This window comes from Simochromis diagramma, unplaced genomic scaffold (genome assembly GCF_900408965.1).
Source record: "Simochromis diagramma unplaced genomic scaffold, fSimDia1.1 OVJJ01000603.1, whole genome shotgun sequence".
In the NCBI taxonomy this organism is placed as follows: Eukaryota; Metazoa; Chordata; class Actinopteri; order Cichliformes; family Cichlidae; genus Simochromis; species Simochromis diagramma.
In genome coordinates this window covers 7,475,614-7,497,617 of record NW_024387414.1, presented here as the reverse complement: position 1 = coordinate 7,497,617, position 22,004 = coordinate 7,475,614, and the positions used below count along the sequence as shown (strand labels likewise).

General features: G+C 37.6%; 1 protein-coding gene across 2 annotated transcripts in view; it reads right to left on the bottom strand.

Moving 5' to 3' along the window:
• LOC120721006 (thrombospondin type-1 domain-containing protein 4-like) overlaps positions 1 to 22,004 on the bottom strand; it is a 44,675-nt gene that overhangs the window by 12,815 nt on the left and 9,856 nt on the right. The window contains exon 1 of one of the 2 annotated variants that reach the window (XM_040010993.1): positions 6,895 to 11,011. The exons of the other annotated variant lie outside the window; for it this stretch is intronic. Within the exon in view, the coding sequence (XP_039866927.1) occupies positions 6,895 to 6,966 (72 nt within the window). The 5' untranslated portion in view covers positions 6,967 to 11,011. Of the gene's footprint in view, positions 1 to 6,894; positions 11,012 to 22,004 lie in introns of those variants that run through there. 2 annotated transcript variants of the gene reach the window in all.

Here is a 22,004-nt window from a genome sequence, read left to right as displayed (position 1 = left end):
CCAGACGACTAAAAAACTGGTGACAGTCGAGACTTAAAAAGGTATACATCTATGTCTGTAATTGACTAATCCATACATATTTGCAGAATTTGAGAACCAAAATGAACATTTTGTAAAACAAAAACAAAAACAAAACAAAACCAGAAGCCATTAGTGTAGCTAGATTAAAATTCAAATTTTTGAACTACAGCAATAAAATTATTTTATGAAGTTAAATATTTAAATCATTATTTAAAATAATTACAGAGCTGCTAAACATTCTAGTCTACAATTTGGCACCAGGGTGATAATTTGCAGTGGATTTATCACCACGCAGTGCTGGATCTTTGTTTCAACAACAACTTCCTAGAAATTAGGATAATAACAAGAAAAGAAAACCAGTGAATGAATTTGAATTATCTACAGTTTTGGCACAGAAAACCAAAATACAAAGTGAGCAAATCTGTACACTGTACTGCAGAGACACGTTGTGCACTGTTAATGTAAAATAATGATTATTGAAGTTATAAAGAGTTTAAAAGAGTCAATATGCAAATCTGATGTCACATGTGCTCATATACACTACTCTTTATTGTTATTGTAACTAAAACCTTTATCAAAACATTGCAACTAAATTCTTATAAGTCTCTTAATGAGTTTAACATTATATTAAAAGGATATAAAGGGACAATACAGTAAATGATTAACACAGCGCCCATGATCAGTTTGTTGCAATTTTGCTCTTACAGAGGCCACGCAGCTATAAGGGCAATACATGTTTAGAGGGAGCGAATGAATAAAATATCAGATTTGCGAAGAATGCAAAGAAATAATATTTTCTTCCTAATAGCAGCTGGCATAATTTTACAATTACCTTGCAATAATATCCATGCTGGAGGCCTGGTTTGTGGCTACACATTATGAATATAATCATGAATAAAAAGTTAATGCTCTGAATGATATCATCCTGAAATTAACAACAGTGCTAGATGTAGCTCATCTCTACTGTAGTAAATCAAGTTAGAAATGTCATGGAAAACAGGCACTCCTTGGCAGAGGAACCTCTCAAAGCAGAAAAACACTGTAACTGCTGCAGAAACTAAATCTTTTGTGAGGTTTCGCCAGGCGGGGTTATTTGTGTTTTTGCACTTTGAAAGTTTGCCACATATTAACAGGAATAACAGCTCTTTGTGACACATGTCTGGAACCTGACAACACATTTAAAGCAATTTAATCCTTGGTTGAAATGATGCTTACTTCTCAACATCATGATTTACTCACATGAAATAAATTCTTGACATTAACAGGCTCATAGAAGGCAGTGGCCTACATCTTATTTCTTACAAACTACAAAGCTCCAAGCTTGGGAAAACAAAGGCACCAGTTTCTGCACATTGTCAGATGGTGTTTAGGGTGCTGAGACAGAATCATCTGCAGCTGACAGACACATCCAGTCCTGGGGTGACAGACTGACTTACAGCAGCACATGCTTGCGGCTAGACCACCGAGCTACACTGCAACGTAGCATCCAGATGTGGGCAGCTGCACTATACCAACAACTAGGAGACTACACGAGGTCCATTGATGTGTTTTCAGTTTTAGGCTCAACATAACACAGTGATTTACATGTTATGCATTGCCAATAGAAATTTGCATATTTCAGCTTCAAAGACTTGTTTATTTGTTATGTCCAGATATAAGTAAATTCTGTCCAACTGTCTTACACAGATAGCATGGACACAGCTACTGCAAGTATGATATTTATGTCATTCCTATAGCTTTCTTCTTTCTGTTTAATGATATGAATGCAGTAAAGCATTTTGACTTCAACAGTACATAAAAGGGTCGGTAGAAAGCACAGACAGCTGGCAGCAAGTTATAAGAAAAGAAAGCGAAAAAACCTTAAAGTGAGTAAAACTGCAGTTCCTTGAAATAGCAGTGGAGACTGGTTTCAAAAGCTAGCATTAAAATAACGATATGACAAATAATTTGTCACACTGTGTAGTCAGGCGGTACAAGACCCCTGTGCTCTGTTTTAGTGAGTAAAATTCTAGTGTTTTATATGTTTTATTTGTACGATACACACGCCTGTAGGACGCACCCACAGTCGATATATGTACTGTGTTATTGTTTTAAGCTATAGTGTTAGTTGATAACGGAGAACTCCATTTGAAAATATGTTTCCTCCAGGCTTGAAAAAACCCCCATAAAACAAATAAAAAGAAATCAGAGCATCAAACAATGACGGTCATAAGCCAGAGGGTGACATAGTGGCTGTATCACATTGTTCTGCGGTTGGGTTTTTTTTATGGCAATTTGAGTTTAAAATGACAACTCTCAGGTTTGACTTTCTTACCCTGAATAACTCACATGTTGCTGGGCCAAACTCTGCAGAGAAAAAAAATGTAATGGAGGCGGTTATGAATAAAAGGATGTTTTCTCAGTCTGGAGAGGCTGCGGTGGTTAAGCCCCCCCAAGTCTTAATCCACATGAATCCACACTGGATCCCCACCATAACCTTTTAACCTGTGTTTTGGCAGTTTTTCCCTCAGCTTTCCTATCAACCCCAAAAGAAAAGCAAAATAACAATACTGTGAGCCATGAACTGCTGTCTCCTTTTCTCTATTTTCATTATACCAAATATACCAAAGCAATATTACTAACACTTGTGTAAACAAAACTGACACAAAAGTGGAGGTTTTAACTCTTTAACGGACAATGAATTAGACATCGTGCTTTCCACCAAGACGCTTCTCACAATAAAACTACTCTTACATAAAACTGCATCCTGTGATGGAATTAGTCCAGTACTGTAAAACATATTTATGAGCATAAGGTTAAAGGAGCCTGTTTGGTGCACATGTTGGGCATTTCTACAGATTCACACATAGAAAGGTTGTAAAATTCTTTGGAAAATGGCCAATGAAGTGATCATGACTTGGTCAGCTGTGACGCTCAAGTTCATCTGGAAATTCAATACAGCCCCGACTTGGCTTCCAGGTTGAGAATACAGAGGCAGTATCATCCCAACGACAAAGAATTTACAGTGGAAGTAATTTCAAGACGTGATGTTGTGTCTGGAAATTACATTATGGATATTGTACAAACATTTCTAGGACCAAAAAACAAAAAATCAGTAAAGATTGATATCAAATATGGTTGGAGGTTTGGTTTGGATTTAAATAAAATACACAAAGCGCACATCAGAGCATAGTAGCATCTGTCCCCCACATGTTAAGATGCTATGGAACTTTAATTGGCTTTAATGAGGAAAGGCCTGCGACACTGCTTTTATCTCAGTCAGCACTTCAAACACATCTGTATCTGTGGAGTTAACATTACTATTGAGCTCTCGCATGACAATCTTAAACATAAACTGACATGACCGAATGATTTACAGTCTTTCCTGTGTAAACAATTTAGTTTAACAACAGAGAAAGAAAATCCTCCTTCACTGTTTTGCAGATCACATTAACCTTTATGCTAATTTCTATATTTAATAATAAACTTTTCAGGAAGTAAATCAACAATATGACCAAAACTTGCAGATTTATTTTAGTTTTAGAAATCTGGTTTACAAAAAAGAGATGACTTTTCTCTAAGCCAGTCCTCTAAACAATGTTTGCCTTGTTTTTATTTTTGAGTTTGTCCACATGTCTGTGTCCTTGGGGTTGTAGTATTTCAGACAAGAATTTAAAGAGACTGAAGGATAGTCTTTTCTGTGTCCTTTAAAACCCCAAAACAAAAAGCTGTTATTGTTCAGCTTATTACCAGCAGAGCCTTAGTTAAGGAGGACAAGGAATATTAATTGCATTAAAATATAAAGCAGCAAGTTACAGTTAAAAAAAAGACCCACTCTGATACCTCAAACACTGTTTACTATTTCTCCCTGCGGTGACAGCTAGTGCTGGATGATAGCATATTCATTAAATACCAAAGTTACAAAAGGCTGCGTAAACAGACTTCCAGCAAACACTCTTTATCACACAGCTTTGCACAAAAACAAAAACCTGCAAAGGTCACCTTATAAGGGAAAGCTAGAGTCTTTTAACACAATATAATGTGTCCAGCTATCAAGCTTATGCAGTATTTAAGAGTTCGTTTACAAGTTTCTCCTTTAAAAAAACAAAAAACACTGAAAGCCCGTCTTTAAGCTTAATTAAACATTAAGTGTACATGGTAGAAAAGAAACAAACTGAGATTGTCCACTGACTCTAACCCTAATTATTTCAAGATAACAATGATATTCAGTTCTGTTTAATTCAATTACATTTATATAAGCACCAAAACACAACAGTTGCCTCAAGGTATTTTATATTGTAAGGTAAAGACCCTACAGAGAAAACTCGAACAATTAGCCCCTAAGAGCAAACACTTGGCAACAGTGGGAAGGAAAAACTCCTTTTTAACAGGAAGAAACCAGGCTCAAGGAGAGGCAGCCATCTGCCATGACAAGTTGGGGTTGACGACTCGTGCAATCAATGTGTTTTCATTATATAGTTACACCAGTCACCTAGAAAGTGCATGTTCTTAGCAATTGGTCAGTTGCCACTATATATATATATATATATATATATACACACACACATACCGCAGGTAATTTCAGCTACATTTATACTTTTAATTTAGCCAAGCACATTTTGGCTAAATATATAGCTAAATGATTTAAATCTGCCATCACAAATGAAACATATTATGAGAAAAAGAATGATGCCAAAATAGCCTAGAGTCTGTTTATGAATGTATACATGAAAATGCCACTTCATCAATATCTCAATACTTGCAGATTTGATCAGTTTAGAACTTTTTCTCAGATTTTGCTTCTATCTCGAATATGCTGGTTTGTAGCCATAAATAGAAACCAAAGCTCTAGTGGGTTTTTTTTTTATGATAATCACTCAGCCTTCCACTCTCCAAAACACAGCATGTTTTGAAATCAATAGCAAAAAAAGTTCAACCAAAATGGGCTGACAAGCTGGAATTAAAGTATTTACTGTAACATTGGATAAGCAGTAAGGACAAAACAGCTGTGGTTTAAAAAAAATACAAATTGCATTGCATTTCTGTTTCTGCCGATAAAATAAACAAATAAGCAACTTACCAAAATGTTATTTTTGAATTTACAAGGTTCCACACTTGATTTCAGGCTACTGCATGAAAGCACATCTGTAACCTTTTATGTACAGAGAGAGTGGCAAGATGTTTGATCCCAACAGTAAAAAAGAAGCCTCATCCAAACCACAAAATGCCCTCACAGACTATAGAGCAAAGGGCACAGTTACTCTTAACTTCACTAAAGGCATCCATGCTTGTAAAACACTCAGAAATAGAAGTGTGATCAATCTACAGCCATTAAAACGTGTAGAGTTTCTCCTGACTTCACAGCCCTGATCTAGAAGAACTGCTTTGGAAAGAGAATCACAGACTCTGAACAGCTCCTGCTGAGAACATCCACAAAAAGACAGAGACTAATCACAGGGGCTGAACAAACTAAATACTGCCAGAATTTTGCAGTGTGTGCCAGTAAAACGTATGTGATATAAACCACAATACTGCTGTAACCATAATATTCTGTTTGGGGGCCTCTGAGACTTCAGGTGGCCTTTAAGAACTCAAAAACTGAATATGAGCTGATTGCTCTGTTGTCTCCATCTGTCAATTACTGTCCCAGTTTTAACAAAAATCAGCCTCAAAACATTCATTACGCATTATATATGCTTCACAGTGGGTGCTTAATGTAGCCAGTATATTTTGGGGTTTCCTCAGCAATACATTTATCAGCCAGTTTTATCAGGATGAAACTGACAATTGTTTTGCAATTATCTGTGAATGGCTTTGTGGCAAGTAAAATCATTGTATTCTACTGTTTTGTCAACATATCTGGTTTACAAAAAAGTCAAAATAAAACTATCTAAAGGAAAACTAAATATATGAATTGAGTTGATTTTAAATGTTGTGTTTGCAAGTAGAGCAGTGGGGTCAGTCTAATATCATACAGATATTCACAGAAAATACAGGCAAATAGTAGATATAACAGAGTTATTCCTGCACGAGGCAGTGTCAGCTGTCTTTATCCTGTAGTTATTGAGAATGTAAATGAACATCAAAGGGGTTTTCATCAATTCAGCCACGTCTTACCAACTGTTTATGTACTGATATATTATAATGTTTATTTCAGCTTGATAGGCATGTAGTTTAAAGTCATATAAAATTTGGAAAGACATCCTCATCAAGCCTGTTGGCACATCATGAGTTTACATTAACACCCGCAGGCATCTCACACTGGCCTCATTAATTCCAGGCAAATACAGGTGATGTAAAACCAGATGAGCTGATGCACAAGTGGTGACAGGCTAATGCAGGATGACAGTCTATCCTTAATAGAGCTTTAAGTACATCTTTATAGTCCCAAGACAGGCCTGACTCACTGAGTCTTCCACTAGGAGGGAAATCTAACTCCACAAGCAGCCAGTGAATGTGCTGTGGAAAAATAAACAGCCCAGAGAGCAAGCAGAGCCACAGTGAGAACAGCAATACTGTAAATACTTCCACTCAGTAGTTGGACCACAAGATCATGGGGCTATAATGACAGTTCAAGTTATGGAGTGACACTGCCCAGTACTAATTGCAACCACAGGACACTAGATGGAAAGAAGTACCAGGCTTACTTGCAACTAACTCTATAGATTTGGATGTTTTACTCAGACCTCTAATCAATAAAGTAAATAGCATTTCTCATGGTGACAGGCATGAAGCCACATATCAGCAACATATCAGCAACTGTAAAGAGTACATAACAAACTGAAAAAAATGAAGAAATCCCCCTTCTGTCATGGCCAGAGTATTGGTATCAATGAAAATCGCCCCTCTCTACCAGGTTCCCCCAAGACTCAGCAGAGGTGAGGCAGATCCTACCTGTGACCGCAGCTTCCCCTGCACACGCATGTGGAGGCAGACGAGCAGCAGAAGAGCCAGTCCTGACAGCATTCTCTCATGTGGGCACAGAAATGTTCAAGCGGTCACTGAGGCGTCCACACGGGTCCAGTGGCTGCTCCCGTCAGCCTCTTCTGTAGCTCAGAGAATGCCAAAAGAACCCTCTCACTATTGAACTGATCTCTATGAGCTCCCCTTGTAAACTGAGCTGGGGGAGGTGCAGCTGGGGGAGGTAAGGGGGACCAGGTTTTTTTTTTTTTTTTTAGAGGAGGGAGGGTGAGCGGTAGAGAATGAACTGGAGGGAGAGAGAAAAGAGATGAAAAGCAGGCAGAGTGTAAGAGTGTGGCAGCTACAACTACAGTAAATTGGAAGTTAGAGAGGAAGTTTTGAAGACGTTTTTTCAGTTTGGCAAAAAAGAGAGGAAGGAAATTCTTGAGGGTCTAAAATGAAAGTGTAAGATAACCCGCAGGGTTACGTGCTACTACAGGTAGGCATGCAATCTTCAAAAGATGCCAAAAAAAGTCAATTACAGAATTACACACTTAAGTAGAAGTTCACCTTCATGCTTGTTGCTAATACTACAATGACACAATGCAGAAAAAACTTCACCTACAAGTGAAAAAGACCCCATATGAAAAACACATTTTGTTCGCGAACAACAACTCAAAAACAATAAGATTCTTGTGTCCTATTGGAGCCACATTGCAGCGCTGGAAGGATAACTGCTGCAGCCAAGAAGACCTGACTCATCATATGGTTTTCCTATATTGCACCACCATTGTTTCCACAACATTAAATCCTAATTCACCAGGACATTTTGAGGTAAGGAAGACACTCTTCATCATACTATGTGACAGTTGGTTTTCACATAATATAATATACACAGCACAAGCACATTGGGGCCGTTGTGGCTGGACCTATCGGAGCACAAAGAGACCCTTGCAAACACAGGCCAGAAATAAGCTTAAGATAATTGAAAACTTTTCTATTTTGAAAAGGCACATGGAAACCATGGAAACATGCTGCTGCAAATGGCTTATTGACTATAAGGTTATACCTCTGATGAGCAAACAAAGGTCAGACATTCTGTTTAATAACAGAAAGAAAAACTAAACTGATAAAGCCCTTAAATCTTGTGCCCAAAGTTCAGCAAGTTATTTCAAGACTTTATGTTTTAATATCTAACATATTGTCATTTATGTTGTATTGTGAAAGTGTGTGGAGACTGTAGGTATAAATAGGTTGTAATTACTACAAACGACCAGTGTCACTCACTGATTCTTTGTTTTCAAAGATTTTGACAGTGATGTGTATTTGTGATCCTTGTGATGAATACCATGTGACTACTTTGAAAACATGATATGTTTGCAAGAAACGGAATCAGACATTTATTCAAACAATCGTATCGTTGTGTAACACAGCATTTTTTTCCTCAATAGAAAATAAATTTAATTTAGTTCACAGTAAGGTATCACGCACATACCAACATTCACAATTACATTATGACTGCTGCACATGACTTGTATTTTGTCCACTCACATCAAATGTTTAACTGCACAACGATTAAAACTACAGACTCTGCAATTTATGCCACTCCTTTTTGGGAAAAACCATGACACCTTAAGCTGAGGTGTGATTCTGCCTCACAACTGTGTAGTGTAAGGTGGTCATATTCAGATTCAGTCACAGCTGACTTGAGGCAGTTTCTGTCTCTTTTTTTTGTTTCCGAAAATGGTTAGAATTACTTTAACGGGGGAGGGGGGGGGGGGTGGCTATGTATATAGTAAAACTCAGTGACATGAACATTTTCAACAGCCATTAGGTGTGCGCTTTCCGTTCTGTCAGCCAGTTTCTTGTCCACATTATGCCGTGTGTTCTTTTTCTTTTGGTTTTCAGAACAAAGCACTCCAACATGCAGCTGTAGCCAAAAGCCCCTTCTGTTTCTGCTCCACTGTACAACAGTTTTGCTTCCTGTAAATTTCCACCAGGGGCAAGAAGAGAAAGAGCATTGTAATATGTTTAGTTATTCTCTACACTGATCACTTGGACTAGTGACATGCTTTCCTCAGAAGTGAAAGTCTTTTTAAAGCCTTTCAGTGCTTGATAGGAAAGAAATTTAACCAAATACATATATGTAACTTGTTTTAAAAGACTACTACAATCTCAGGAAATAGGAACAGGATAAAAAAAACTACACAGGTTTACACAGAAGAACTGAAAATGTTTATTTAATAAACTGAATAACCGGACACCAAGACTCGCTTTGTCTTGATACAACTAACTGCAAATTTGAAATGCTTTCAACAGCAGCTCATGCCTAATCTGCTTCCAGTAAAACTATTAGCTACTATGAAGCTTGGAACCTAAAATTTATGTGTGCAGTCACATGTTTTAAGTGAGCTGAACAGCGTGCCAAATATTTGCTTGGTAATGATATGTATTTTGGCAGTATTCTTAATAAATCACACCCTTCCACCTTCTTTTAATATGCTGTTAAACTGTTTCACAGAGCTAGGCACTGAGTGCAAGAAGGAGGACCAAGAAACAAATATCTGCACACCTGCATCTGGCTTCGATTGTGTTGGAAGCATGTCAGCAAACACACACATGCACAAACACAAACACACACATACACGCACACAAAGTATTTTATTGAACCACTCTAACTGTAAACACAGCTACTACTTCCCTAACCTTCCCCTTTAGTTAAAACTTATCTTCTCCTTAAAACTGATCGATTTCCAGACTTGCTTTTTTTCACCATACGGACGGCTTGAGTACTACCTGGGCCACACACATACAGTACATACCATGAACCAGCATGTACATCTTGCACAGTAAGCAACCAAGTGACAATAATCTCTCCAGTCAAGCACAGCTGCAGACACATAGGATGGGAATGGCCCCTTTCAGCAGCACATCTGTCATGATGAACATACAGACATCATCTTCTTCTCCCTTGAGGTTTCTCTTTCATTACGGAGGCATAGCCCAGAGGTTGGACAGAGCCAGACTGATTCTCCAGTATATCCCAGGATCCTTCCCTCTACAAGTGGGTCAGCTCTGAAGCAAGCTTGGCTTAAGGCGACTGATTCCTCCAGTTTCCAGCCCACACACGCCAGAGTCATGCTCTACTGCAGGTGGGTTCAACATTACTGTATACTGTCAGAGTCCAACAGACACATGCTCATATAACCCTGTATTCAGCTTCTGTTCTTATTCTCTGTCATGTTTTTATTTTCTTGCCATTTACTGTTTGGGTGGTATTTAAATCTAAAGTTAAGTAGCCAAAACTTGACAGGAAACATTTTTAGCAAGTGTGTCCTCAGGGACTGTCTACCTGACAGCTGTAATATCTTTGTTACTACTCTTTTACACTTACATCATTCTTTCCTTGTGTTACTTTAGAGTAGAAAGAAGAATACCTGCAGAAATTCAACCCCTCCAATGATCTTTATAGACCTCTTGTAAACACTTTACACTGATTTTAATTTGGTCAGTAAAAGTCAAGAAAAGGCAGAAAGTAGGAAGGAGAGAAAACATCATCATTTTGGTGCATCTGGGATACATATTAGTCAGCAAGGCCAGACATGTAGGTCCCATGATTGTTCCCTTCAAGCAATGTGTTTGACTGAAGAAGGCAGGTTTGGAGTGGAGGAAGGCAAGTTAATGAATAAAGCAGGCTGAGAAGGGAGTTAGGATGGGAGGGGCAAGGTGTGGCTGAAGTAAGCTGCTGCTTCTATTTGTCCTTGGCCTGTGATGGACAGACTCTGCAGCTGAAGTTATATTCCTGCCACGAGCTGTGCAAAGCCAAGTGTAAAAGTCATGAACGGGAGGTTTGTTCTTCACTAAACACTATAGCAGCCATTGTCAAACATTAGTCCCTCATCGTTGCCTGTGCTGTTTGAATTAGCATAATGGACTACGTGTCCTCCTACGTGGCTATCACTGTAGCTTGATGCTATATTGTACATCTACTGTAAATGTCAGAGGTAGTACCTGCATTCATGTTACAGGTTCATCTTCTTTTGACTTGCTCAACTCCAACCACTTTTATAGTTTATAGTTATAGTTTATTTATTTATATAGCACATTTTATTACAACAGGAGCGTTGACCAAAGTGCTGTACAAAAATACAACACACCTAATAAAATAACTGTACAAGAATACAACACACCTAATAAAATAACTGTACAAAAATACAACACACCTAATAAAATAACTGTACAAGAATACAACACACCTAATAAAATAACTGTACAAGAATACAACACACCTAATAAAATAACTTAGAGTATTGAGATAGCAAAACACCAAATATGAATTAACAAATAACTCTCATGCTGTATTAAAAGCCAGTAAGTACAAATGTGTTTTAAGATAAGATTTAAAAAGATTGACAGTAGGAGCTTGTCTGATGTGTAGGGGTAAATTATTCCACAGCTTAGGCGCTACGACTGCAAATGCTTTTGTGTAATGAAATAAGATTTGATGTGATAGAGTCAAAGTTTACTTTGATTCTTATAGGACTAACCTAATGACATGTTGCCATACTAGATGACAATATCAAATTGTAGTAAATAATATTTCTGCAGATATATAATAATTTGAATTCAGTGGGTCAGTAAATTCAGTAGGGGGGTGGGGTGGGGGTTGGTTCCCTGTATTTTCTTACGGAGCAATGGGAAGCCTCTGCATGAGCAATCACATTCCAAACAAATACCTTTTTGCTTTGATAATATCAGTACCTTTATCTGAGACAGATGAAGATAAAACAGAAGCTGCAGACGGAGGAATGTAACGTAGGAATGATGTATTTTCATAGTTCTTAATTAGACCCTCCCTGTTTACATCATTCAAATGCAACAGCCCAAAGTCTCTAACGAAGGATTCCGTAAACAAACTTCACAACGATATCATTTTTTAAACCAGACTTTAAATTACAAAGCCTGAGGAGATATTAAATCAAAACTCTTCACAATATGTTCACATAAACTACCTTTCTAAGGGCTCCCACACACTGTGAGATTTCATGCAACATCGATGATTTAATGCATGCTTAGTGTACTATAATAATACCTAGTGAATCACACACTACAATAACAGTGACAGTTTGTCTTCCTGCTTTGTTCTCATCAGTACAGTCACGACAACAGCTGCTGTCAAACATAAAAACAAAGTTCTGCTGCCGCAACTACACTAGACTTCTTTACTTCTTTACTTTAATGGCAAACATGTTTTTTTTTTTCATATTTTGTTTGTTGTGGGTTTTTTGCTTTTTTACAATTGAATTGATTGTTCAGTCTTTTCACATGAGTATCTTCATTTTTTGGCTCTGTCATAATTTTTTCCCAGATAATCTTTGGTGTCAGTGTCTTTAAACAACTTTGAACCTCTCTCACTAACCTGGTGATTATGATGTACCATGTAAGATGGACCACAGTTGTGAAACCACAGCCAAAGATATTACTATAATTCTTTTATTGTCTTGTCTTTTGTATGAGGCAGCTCAAAACTGCACAGTGTTTATCCTGCTTAAGTGATAAGTGAAGAAAGTGTATAAGAGTTTTTGATAGCTAATGTCAAAGTCAAATGAGTTTATACATCTGCTGGCGGTGTTTAATTAATAAAGCTGTTAGAATTAAATGTCATCAGATAAAATCGTATTCACGGTGGAGTTTGACCCTGAGCAGCAAGAACCTGGAGGAGAGCACAGAAAACCCATACATACCTATTCACACCCGCAGTTCTTAACTTATTTTAAAATAAGTCCTCCTGACCACATATTGAGTGCTTGAGATCACTGACATTCCAAACAAACCGATGAGGCATTAAATGTCCTCAACTGTCTCTTCATTTGACAGCCACCCAGACAGCAGCAAATTACTGTCAACCGCCGTCTCTCTGAAGAAGACCTCTGTGACTCCTGAGTGCTAAAAATACAGTTTTGTATCCATATATAGTATACCCTCATAAACCTGTATGGGAGACTGGGAGATATTAGGAGTCATTGCTCCATTTGTAGTTCAACAGGTTGTTTATCATCCATCTAATGTACCATACATTAGCTAAAGCCCACTCATTGCTGTTAATCTGTTGCATCAGCCAATTATGCCCCTACTTCCAACAGCCTTGTTTTCCAGCTATATACAGAAACTCCAAAACTGTTCAAAGCTATTTAGAAAGGTTAGTTTCTATCTGGTGTCCTCCTTAACCAAACATGTTGAGCCCACAGCTTAGCTGCAGTCACACAAACATGATCATCAAGGCAAGAGAGGGATCCACTAAAAGATGGAAGGTAAAGTGCCAAACTGTGACAAAAAAAAGCATCACAGGCTGAAAAATGAGACCAATATTAAATCTACAGCTCAGTAGATACAGAGAAACAATGTGGTTCTATAAAACCAATTATGTAACTATTTAGTATATAAATGATAATTTCCTCATAACAGTCAACGTTTTCCTTAGTTTTTGGTTGCTTATCATGTAAAGTTATTTATCTACCAATATCTAGGGAAGGTATTTTAAGAGGAAACGTGCTTGTACAAATAGTTTATTTCTGCTGACACCCATATTTAATGTGCCAGCCCAGATGTTGTTTAGCTGAGCTGTGAGAATATGATCAGGAAATGGAAGTTCAAACACTTTTGCTCTTCCTGTGGTCATATAGCCCCATGTGGAGGCTAAAGACTCAGACAACACAGCAACAAAAGTCTACAGCTAGTCCAGCAGCTCTTACAGTAACCTTATAGCACTGACACTGATGTTTACTATGTTCAGCTACTCAGTTTAATGTGTTAATATGCCAACTTCTCTTAATTTGAAGTAAACAAAAAGCCCTCGATTAGCATTCATTGACATTTGATCATGAACTAATGGACAAATTGAAATGTCGATATAATAATGTTACCTTGTAAAAGTTAAGGAAACCTATTATATAATAAAATTGTCCACAGTAGGCATTAATGAGTATACCAAATTTAATGCCAATCAAAGCAACAGTTGTCTGAATATGATGGCAAAACATAAAAGAATCACGAACCACAAAATTATTAGTCACTCTAGGTATCAGCCATGTAATTAATGTAATTCAATAACTGCCAAGACATTTTCTTATTTAAAAAACAAACAAACCTGACCCCACAAATGGAAAACCGAGCTAAGGTTATCAAGATTCTATCTGAAAATGTCATTGCAACCCCTCACTTAACCAAAAGTAAAATACAGGAAATACATCAAATGGAGATCCCATCAAATGCAGACACTTTTCTTTCTCACAGCTTGATTGAGGCCCAAGGTTAAATACCCCCCAATCTCCCGAGGAAAGACTTTATGAGCTGTAGCAGAAACCAGCAGAGACCAGGAGAGACGTGATGGAGCAGAACATGTTTCTGACCCCGAACCTAAAGTGCTGAAGCCTGCTGAAGCTCCACAGGTCACACAGAGGCAGTAACCAGGCCGATGTGGGCCAGTTAGAGCCGGTGGGGGGCAGCAGGGGCCCATTAAGATCCAGGAAGCTGAGGCCTGACTAAGACATTAATCTTTCATCTCCCTCACATCTTTATATTCATTTGTCTTAACTGTCATCCAACTGGAATTTCTATATCCAAGACCCCTGACAGCGACAAGTGCCATAACAAGTGTCTCAGTAACTCTGGTAGGTCCAGTGCTGCGGCTGTATACATGAACCTGACTTTCCATTCCCTGTATAATAGGGCAAGAACCTGTGTCTCAGGAATTTTGTAAGAAATTTGTGTCTTGTTTTCTGTACATTTTATGCTACATTTTGTTTAAAAAATTGAAAATGCAGAGTTAAAAATGGAATTACAAGCACATTTCAAGAGCTTTGTGTCTGTGTTAGGAGAGACAACTAACATAGAGCCTTGACAACAAAGGCAAGATGGACCACTATACACCATAACGAACTGAAATACACAAAGAAGTAAACGCAGGCCCAACCACACCAAAGAAACAAACAAAACAAAAAAAAACATGGATACAAAAACTCAGAACTGGTTCAAAGTCCCAGGAACTTGACAGAAGCATCAAAAAAGCAACACACCATGCCACAATCTAAAGAAACAGCTGACAAGCATAATTCACACCTATCAGTCTGCAAAGGGTTTGGGACTCCAGTGAACTACACTGAGAGCCATTATCTACACATGGTTAAAACTTCAACAATGGTGAATCTTCCCAGGAGTGGCCGACCTATCAGAATGATTCCAAGAGCACATCAGCGACTCATCCATGAGGTCACAATAGAACCCAGAACAACATCTAAACAACTGGAGGCCTCTCAGCTCTCAGTTAAGGTCATTAAGGTAATTCTGTTTTCTACCAGAAAATCCTGGATGATAGTGTCCGGCCATGGGTTCATGCCCTGAAGCTCAAGCAGTGATTATAAAGACACTAGGAAGTCCACTACTGAATGAAAGAAAATTCAGGGTCCAAGTGATTGTCCATAATCATATCCAATTGTGATGCTTTGAAAAGACATTTAAAAACTTAATGTGCTTTTTTCAAGTTTTATATTAAACACTTTAACCTCCATGCCAGGTCATACACCATGCTGAAGTATCAGAAGAGCTAAAAGTAAGAATTTCATATCATATCTTTTGATGTATGTCTATTAGCTGAAGACAGGCTCTGTAACCATGCAGTGAGTGATGACGGGGAACACCCTATGAGTGTGCAGCTGGGGCTTGTACTGACAGAGATGGGATTGAGGTATCTCCGCCAGTCTGTGCCAGGTTGGCAGCATTGCAGAGCTCTCATCCCCTTTTTAACAAGTCTGTCTGTCCACTACAGTTGGGGATGCATAAAACAGATGCAGCTGTCAGAGTAAAGAAGTGAGGAGTGGCCTTGGCTGTTGTTTGATGAGTTTTGGCCTGAGCCATGCTCTGGGATCTGGATGCTGGGAAACATGCCAGTCAGGGAGGAAGGCCATTGCTAAGACCTCACCATTGCACCGGGTTGGATATCCCATAATTCTGTCATCTTCATTAGGAAAGAACAATTCATCAAAACCTGTACTGGAATCTGCCTGGTCAACCTTTCAGTTCTTATCAGCAAACATTAATCCTAAGAGAGACCAAATTTAAAACATTTTAAAGACCAATATGAGACATAACCAATTTATTGTCCACACAGATCAAGAAAATTTAAACTTCAGCTTTCAGAACTGGATTTCCTGATTTAGATGGTTCCTGCCTAACTGTGTTGAACGGCAGGGAGTAGTGCAAATCCACTACTGCCTCTGTAATAGTTTGGAAAAGATAGATTTTCTTTCCTCAGGTGGGCCCACCACCATCAGAAGAAAAGTGTGTGGTCAGTGATCGCCCTTTAAAAATATACACACCCTTCTCAAATGCACTTCCTCAGTATAAAAAGGAGAGAACTCACAGCTGCACTGAATTCCCAACATAAAGGGATCTTTCTTTCACTGTTCATCTGAAATGTGTAACTACATTCATAGGACCTGGACTTTCCCATGTGCACGTTGCACATACAGCTCATTGGAAATATTAAATGTTTCGGCTTTTAAAAGATAAAGGTGTTCGTACAAAAACTTATCAGTCAGGATATTAAATGTCCTTAACAAGTCAAAAATTCTGATCATAGAGACATAGTCTTATAATTTTACCAAAATTGTTAACCGGTTTCTTAAACTATTATATATGTCACATGTAAAGTGTTAAACAGTCTAACCTAATCCCTATGGAACCAAAAGAACCTTTTGATTACATGTCCATAGCCATTTATGTGTAATGTCCTGAACAATGACTAACTGTTTAGCTTGACTATTCTGTGTGGAGTTAGCATGTTCTCCTCATGCATGAGGACTCCTGGAGCCCAGCTTCCTCCCACAGTCTAAAGACACACACGTTAGGTTCACTGGTGAACCTGAACTAGCTGTAGGAGTCAATGAGAGCATGAATGGTGGTCTGTGTTTCTCATTTATCTTCTCTTTCCCATAGTTTGTATTTTGTCTTTTTTTCTTTAATGGTCTCATTTTTTTTCTCCTTCTCTTACCCCTCACCCCAGAGTGATCACAGTAGACAGCTGACCCATCATCCAATTTAAAAGAGGTTATTTCTCACTACTGTCACCTGATGCTCGATCATACGTTATCATCTGATTGTTGGGGTTTTCTTACTAATATTGTGGGGGGCTCTAGGAATGTTGACCTATCAAGGATGAATGAGATGAGAACTGGAACTTAGGCTAAGTAAATTGCTGGATGGATACTGTAAAAACAAATGGAAAAGCAAGGGCAAGAACAAGAAAGTAATCCTGAAATCTGCCAAGCACTTTACCATACAGAACAAATGATCCATGTGAAGCCACCAACCAAAGGGTCCAATCTCTGGGGCATGTTACCCACAATAATAGACTGACCACTAAACCCACGAGCGGCATGTGTTAAGCCTGTAACCAAGCACATCTCCAAAATGTTATGCCATTTTAAGTGCACATGCAGCAAGAAATTTCAATATAGTCAGTGAATTGAGAATAAAATACCATAAATTTGTCCAATCAGAAGAAAATAAATCATAATCAATTAGGTGTCTGTCCATCAGGTTAAAAAATATGTGACCAAGTCCAAAGGTCAGAGGAAGAGAAAGAACAGAGGAGGGCAGTTATATGCATAATATTAAAGATGTCATGGACCACAGTAACTATGAACTGTGTGGTAAAAGGCCATGTTTTCTCTGTAATCAGTAACAGATCATCACCACAGCAAGCGCAGAACTTTTATGGTTTGAATATGGAGAGATAAAATAACAAACTCATTGAGACACATTTCCTCCTAACCCAAAAATATAGTCCAAATGTTATGAATTAATTTTTCATTATTATGATTAAGTGTCAAAAATTTGCTTGTGGTCACAGTTGCAAACCACAATGAGACCAATATGAATTCCACAGCTAAAATTACGTCCAGACACTAGTGCAAAGGTTTGTGGGGTTTGTTTTTAAAAAAAAAGAAGAAGAAGAAAAAAAAAAAGAAAAACAGCTCAAGATTTAAAGAGATATTAAAGAACTGTGAGGTAGTGCTTGTAACATGAGACTGTAACAATGATTTAAACTCATGACTTTGTTCCCTTGCTCTTCCTGACCGCTCATCTCTGTTGTTACATGTCAGGGGTGGGCAGCCTTTTCCTCCTGCGGGCCACGAGGATTTAGATAAAGCAAAAAAGCCATAAACTGGATGAATCAAAATGTAGGTAAAGGTTACACTGAAACTGTTATTAACGTTACAATAACCCAAATGCTATTTTGACAGTTAAATTGCCCTACATCTTGCCAACTATCTCATGCACTACTGAACAGGTCACATATAAAACACATTGTACTGGAATCAAACTACCAGCAGCAGAGTCGCTGCAGTAATCTCCCTAGAGATTGCTCAGTATAATGTTGCCTTGAGCATAATGCTAGGGGTTATTTTGATCCTTTTTCAGTACGTGTGAGATGGTCTAGTTCCAGCACAATGATGCACACATATTCACACACAGCTTAAAAAGAGAATTTCCAACAGAGGGAAGGTTCACTCAGTCAGAAAATAGACTATAAGCCTAATAATAATTAATTTTAAAAAAAATCACCTGAGGCAATAATTTGCGCTCCTCATTCTACAAAACGAAGAGCTTGATGTATAAAACACCATGTATCATTTGAGAAATGTTATATTAATTTATCTTGTCAGGTGTAAGAGAACGTGTTGGGGTAGTCAATCAATACTGTAAAAAAAAAAAAACTGCCTAAGTTATCCAGTAACAATCCATATACAACAACGTATGCAAGTACTTTTAATCAAGCATCATATTTAATTAAATGTGTTCTTCTTATCAAGCTTTATTCTATTAGAATTTAAAGGAAAATAATGTACTTAGTAGGGCATGACAATTATCTAACAGCTCCAGTTACAAGTACAATTATTTATACAATAAAAGTAAGAAAAATTCATAAAATGTAATGATTGGATATAAATTAAACAATTAACTACATGAGTTAAACTAAAAATAATTAATCTATTAGTTATCTGAAAAAAAATGGGATAACTGTTTGAGCCCTTGTTTAAAGGAAAACATAGTTTTAGATTTGTCACTTTTCATATTTAGTTTAATTTTTAAAAAAGTAAAAAAATTGATACATTATCTAAAAGATCCATAAAAATGATCCTACAGTCCTGTATGAAACATTTGCTCCAACTCAACTAAATACAACAACAATATTCGGCTTTCACTTTATCTCACGATTAACAATAATTTATTGATCTAATCATTGGTGTAATATGCATGAACCTTGGACTTTTAGTGATATTTACCGATGCCTCCCCCTTAATGAACCCATTTTTAATGCAGGACTTGAGAGTATTTATAGTGCTTCAGGAAACACTCTGAACCCCTCTCTCATCTGTGGTATCATTTGCTAAAATGATGAATGCTTTAAATATTTACTTTGGAAACATGATACACAAACACTAACTATAAACAGCAAACGTTACACATAACAATTTTTTCCTTCTCGAGAATAGCACACAGTTGGACAAATACCTTTTTTCTCTGGTAATGTGCTTTGGACGTGTTGAAAAATGTACAACAGTAGTATGTGCTATGTACAGACGAGCTCTGACCTGCTGGATCGACTAAGTTTGAATAACTGGTGAAAAATTATTGTATGATTTGGCTCTCATCCAAATACAGAAGCATCAGAGTCTCTGGCAGAGCTCTAGGAGTATATCCGTAACACTTCTCTGTGCCTTGGGGACAGTTTAACAGTTTGTGCAGTAGCTTTGTGTGAGATATCTTCTGATTAATTTGGTGTCAGAGTCTTTTTCTTCACAGAAATGTAATAAGTATTAAGTTGACTTTATATTAATTTAGTCTAGTCTAGCAAATAGCCAACGAAAACTGTTTGAGGCAAAAGAAAGTACGCAGATTTTGATGAGACAAAGAGAACACTGAAAACTGCAATTAAAGAAACACAGAGCTTTAAGTGGTGCTATAACAACCATCCAAACACAGACCAAACTCAAATTTTTAGAGCCAACATTTCCCATATGAGCTAAAAAATAATAATAATATCCATCTTGGCCTGCCATTGTTGTTGTCTTTTTGGCCTTCCCATATGGAAAAGAAATAGAAATGACTTATGCCAAACATTTGGGGTTTTTTTTTTATGTCTTATAACATTTACTTGTCTCTTTCAAAAATTTCTAATGTAATTATCAGAATTAAGTATTTAAAAAAAAAGGTTTCTGTGTTTTTCTATTCCATGTGGATTACCATGGAGAAGCAACTGAAAACAGCAATGAATGTATGAAACATGTCGTAAAATACAATCTGGTATTTAACTCTGAAGCTGCACCCGTTGTAACTTTCAATCAGAGCAGCTTTAATCTCCAAAAGAACTCAGCAAAGTGGCAATAACGTTATGTATTTCAGAGGTAACACATTACCCACTATCACACCAGCACGATTGACATTTCCTCTCCAATAAAATGCCAGAAATAGTATACATTATAATGCGTTTTAACAGGAAACAATGCATGGATATCCAAAATAGACATAGAGTGAATGGCAATAAAAATATCATTATTATCATCACCAATCTGGGTTTTAGGCCAGTTACTGGTCAGGTCAGGTATGGAAATGTTACTTCCATACTTGACCTGACCTTGCAGTACTCTCTGCTCATCCATAGAGCATAGTAGTTGGTTGGCTCCTGGGTCCAACTGGGCTTTTAAAAGCAGAGCAGCAGCAGAGCAAACTAAATCACTGAGTAATTTGGTATTTTGATCTGTTGCTCGCGTTAAAAAATAGATGAGTAGAAAGTTTTAAAATTTTATGTTGAGTGGGACTTAATATCCTGAGCAAACCACTGAATATCAGTAGCTATGATACGTGACTCTAGAAGACAAAGATCAAGTTAGAGGATCACATTTATGTCAGCAGGACTAATCCTGTGGGGATCAATACAATCTCCATCAGAAAAAGTCTTATTATTGAAATACTTGACACCACTAATACATTTGACTCCACAAACATTGTGCTACTGATTTGATTTTTAATGTATTCTACTTAAAGGTTTTTAGGTTCGTTTTTTATTTTTTTTATCAATTAGTTATTGCAGCATTTTGACAAGCTACAGGGTATCATGTGGGTCAAGCAGAGTGCATCAAACCAGCTGACTATCAGCTGATCCAAAGAGGTACCAATGATGACTGACACTTCAAACAGTCTGTTCAAGCAGCCAGCTTCCCCGCGATTCCTTCCTGCTCGTTGCTGTTGCTACTTATGATTGGATCTGCTGCTTTTCCCCTCTACCAGCCCTGCCTCTTTCTACTGTGGTCTTTTTTTTTATCAATATAGTTGCAATGATATCTCTTGTTTTAGAGATTATGTATATTCCATATGTCAGGTATATATCTTCAAGGTCCTGTAACCTCCAGGAGGGGAGGGAAAACCTTCAGCGTCAACTGCAAACATTTATAAATTCCCACAATAATATGAAATTCCAATCATGGCTCTGATTAAATTAAATTATCCAGATGTTTTCACATTATATCTTGGCTTGTAGCTGGGGGGATGTCCTGTTCAGAAGCCTGGACCAGCTGAGAAAATCTCAGTGGAGAAAGAGATGCAGAACAAAATCTCCTTTTCCGGAAAAACTTCTTATGAGTTTCAGTTTTTAAATAATAAGCCAGAACATGAGAAACTGGAACATAAATGGGCATTTGCAGATTAATCATTTTTTGATTCAGACACGCAAAACACAATTTATTTTTGATGATTCAACAGTACCCATGTGAAGGATGACAATGCCGATGAATAGTGTGCGTTAGCAGTGAAATGTGAGATCAGGAGGCTTTCTGTCTTGATTAAATCTTAATGTCGCAAAGACTGTTGCTGGATTACAGTTCATGGGAAAGACACTGGGTTAAAAGAGTAAGGTCAGCACAACCAATTGTAATTGAGCCGTGTTTTAAACACATTTCTTGGAGTTAAACCCTGATCAAACAACAGTCACAGTGAATCCAGCACAATGAATACATACCTAACTATAAGCCCACACAGCAACA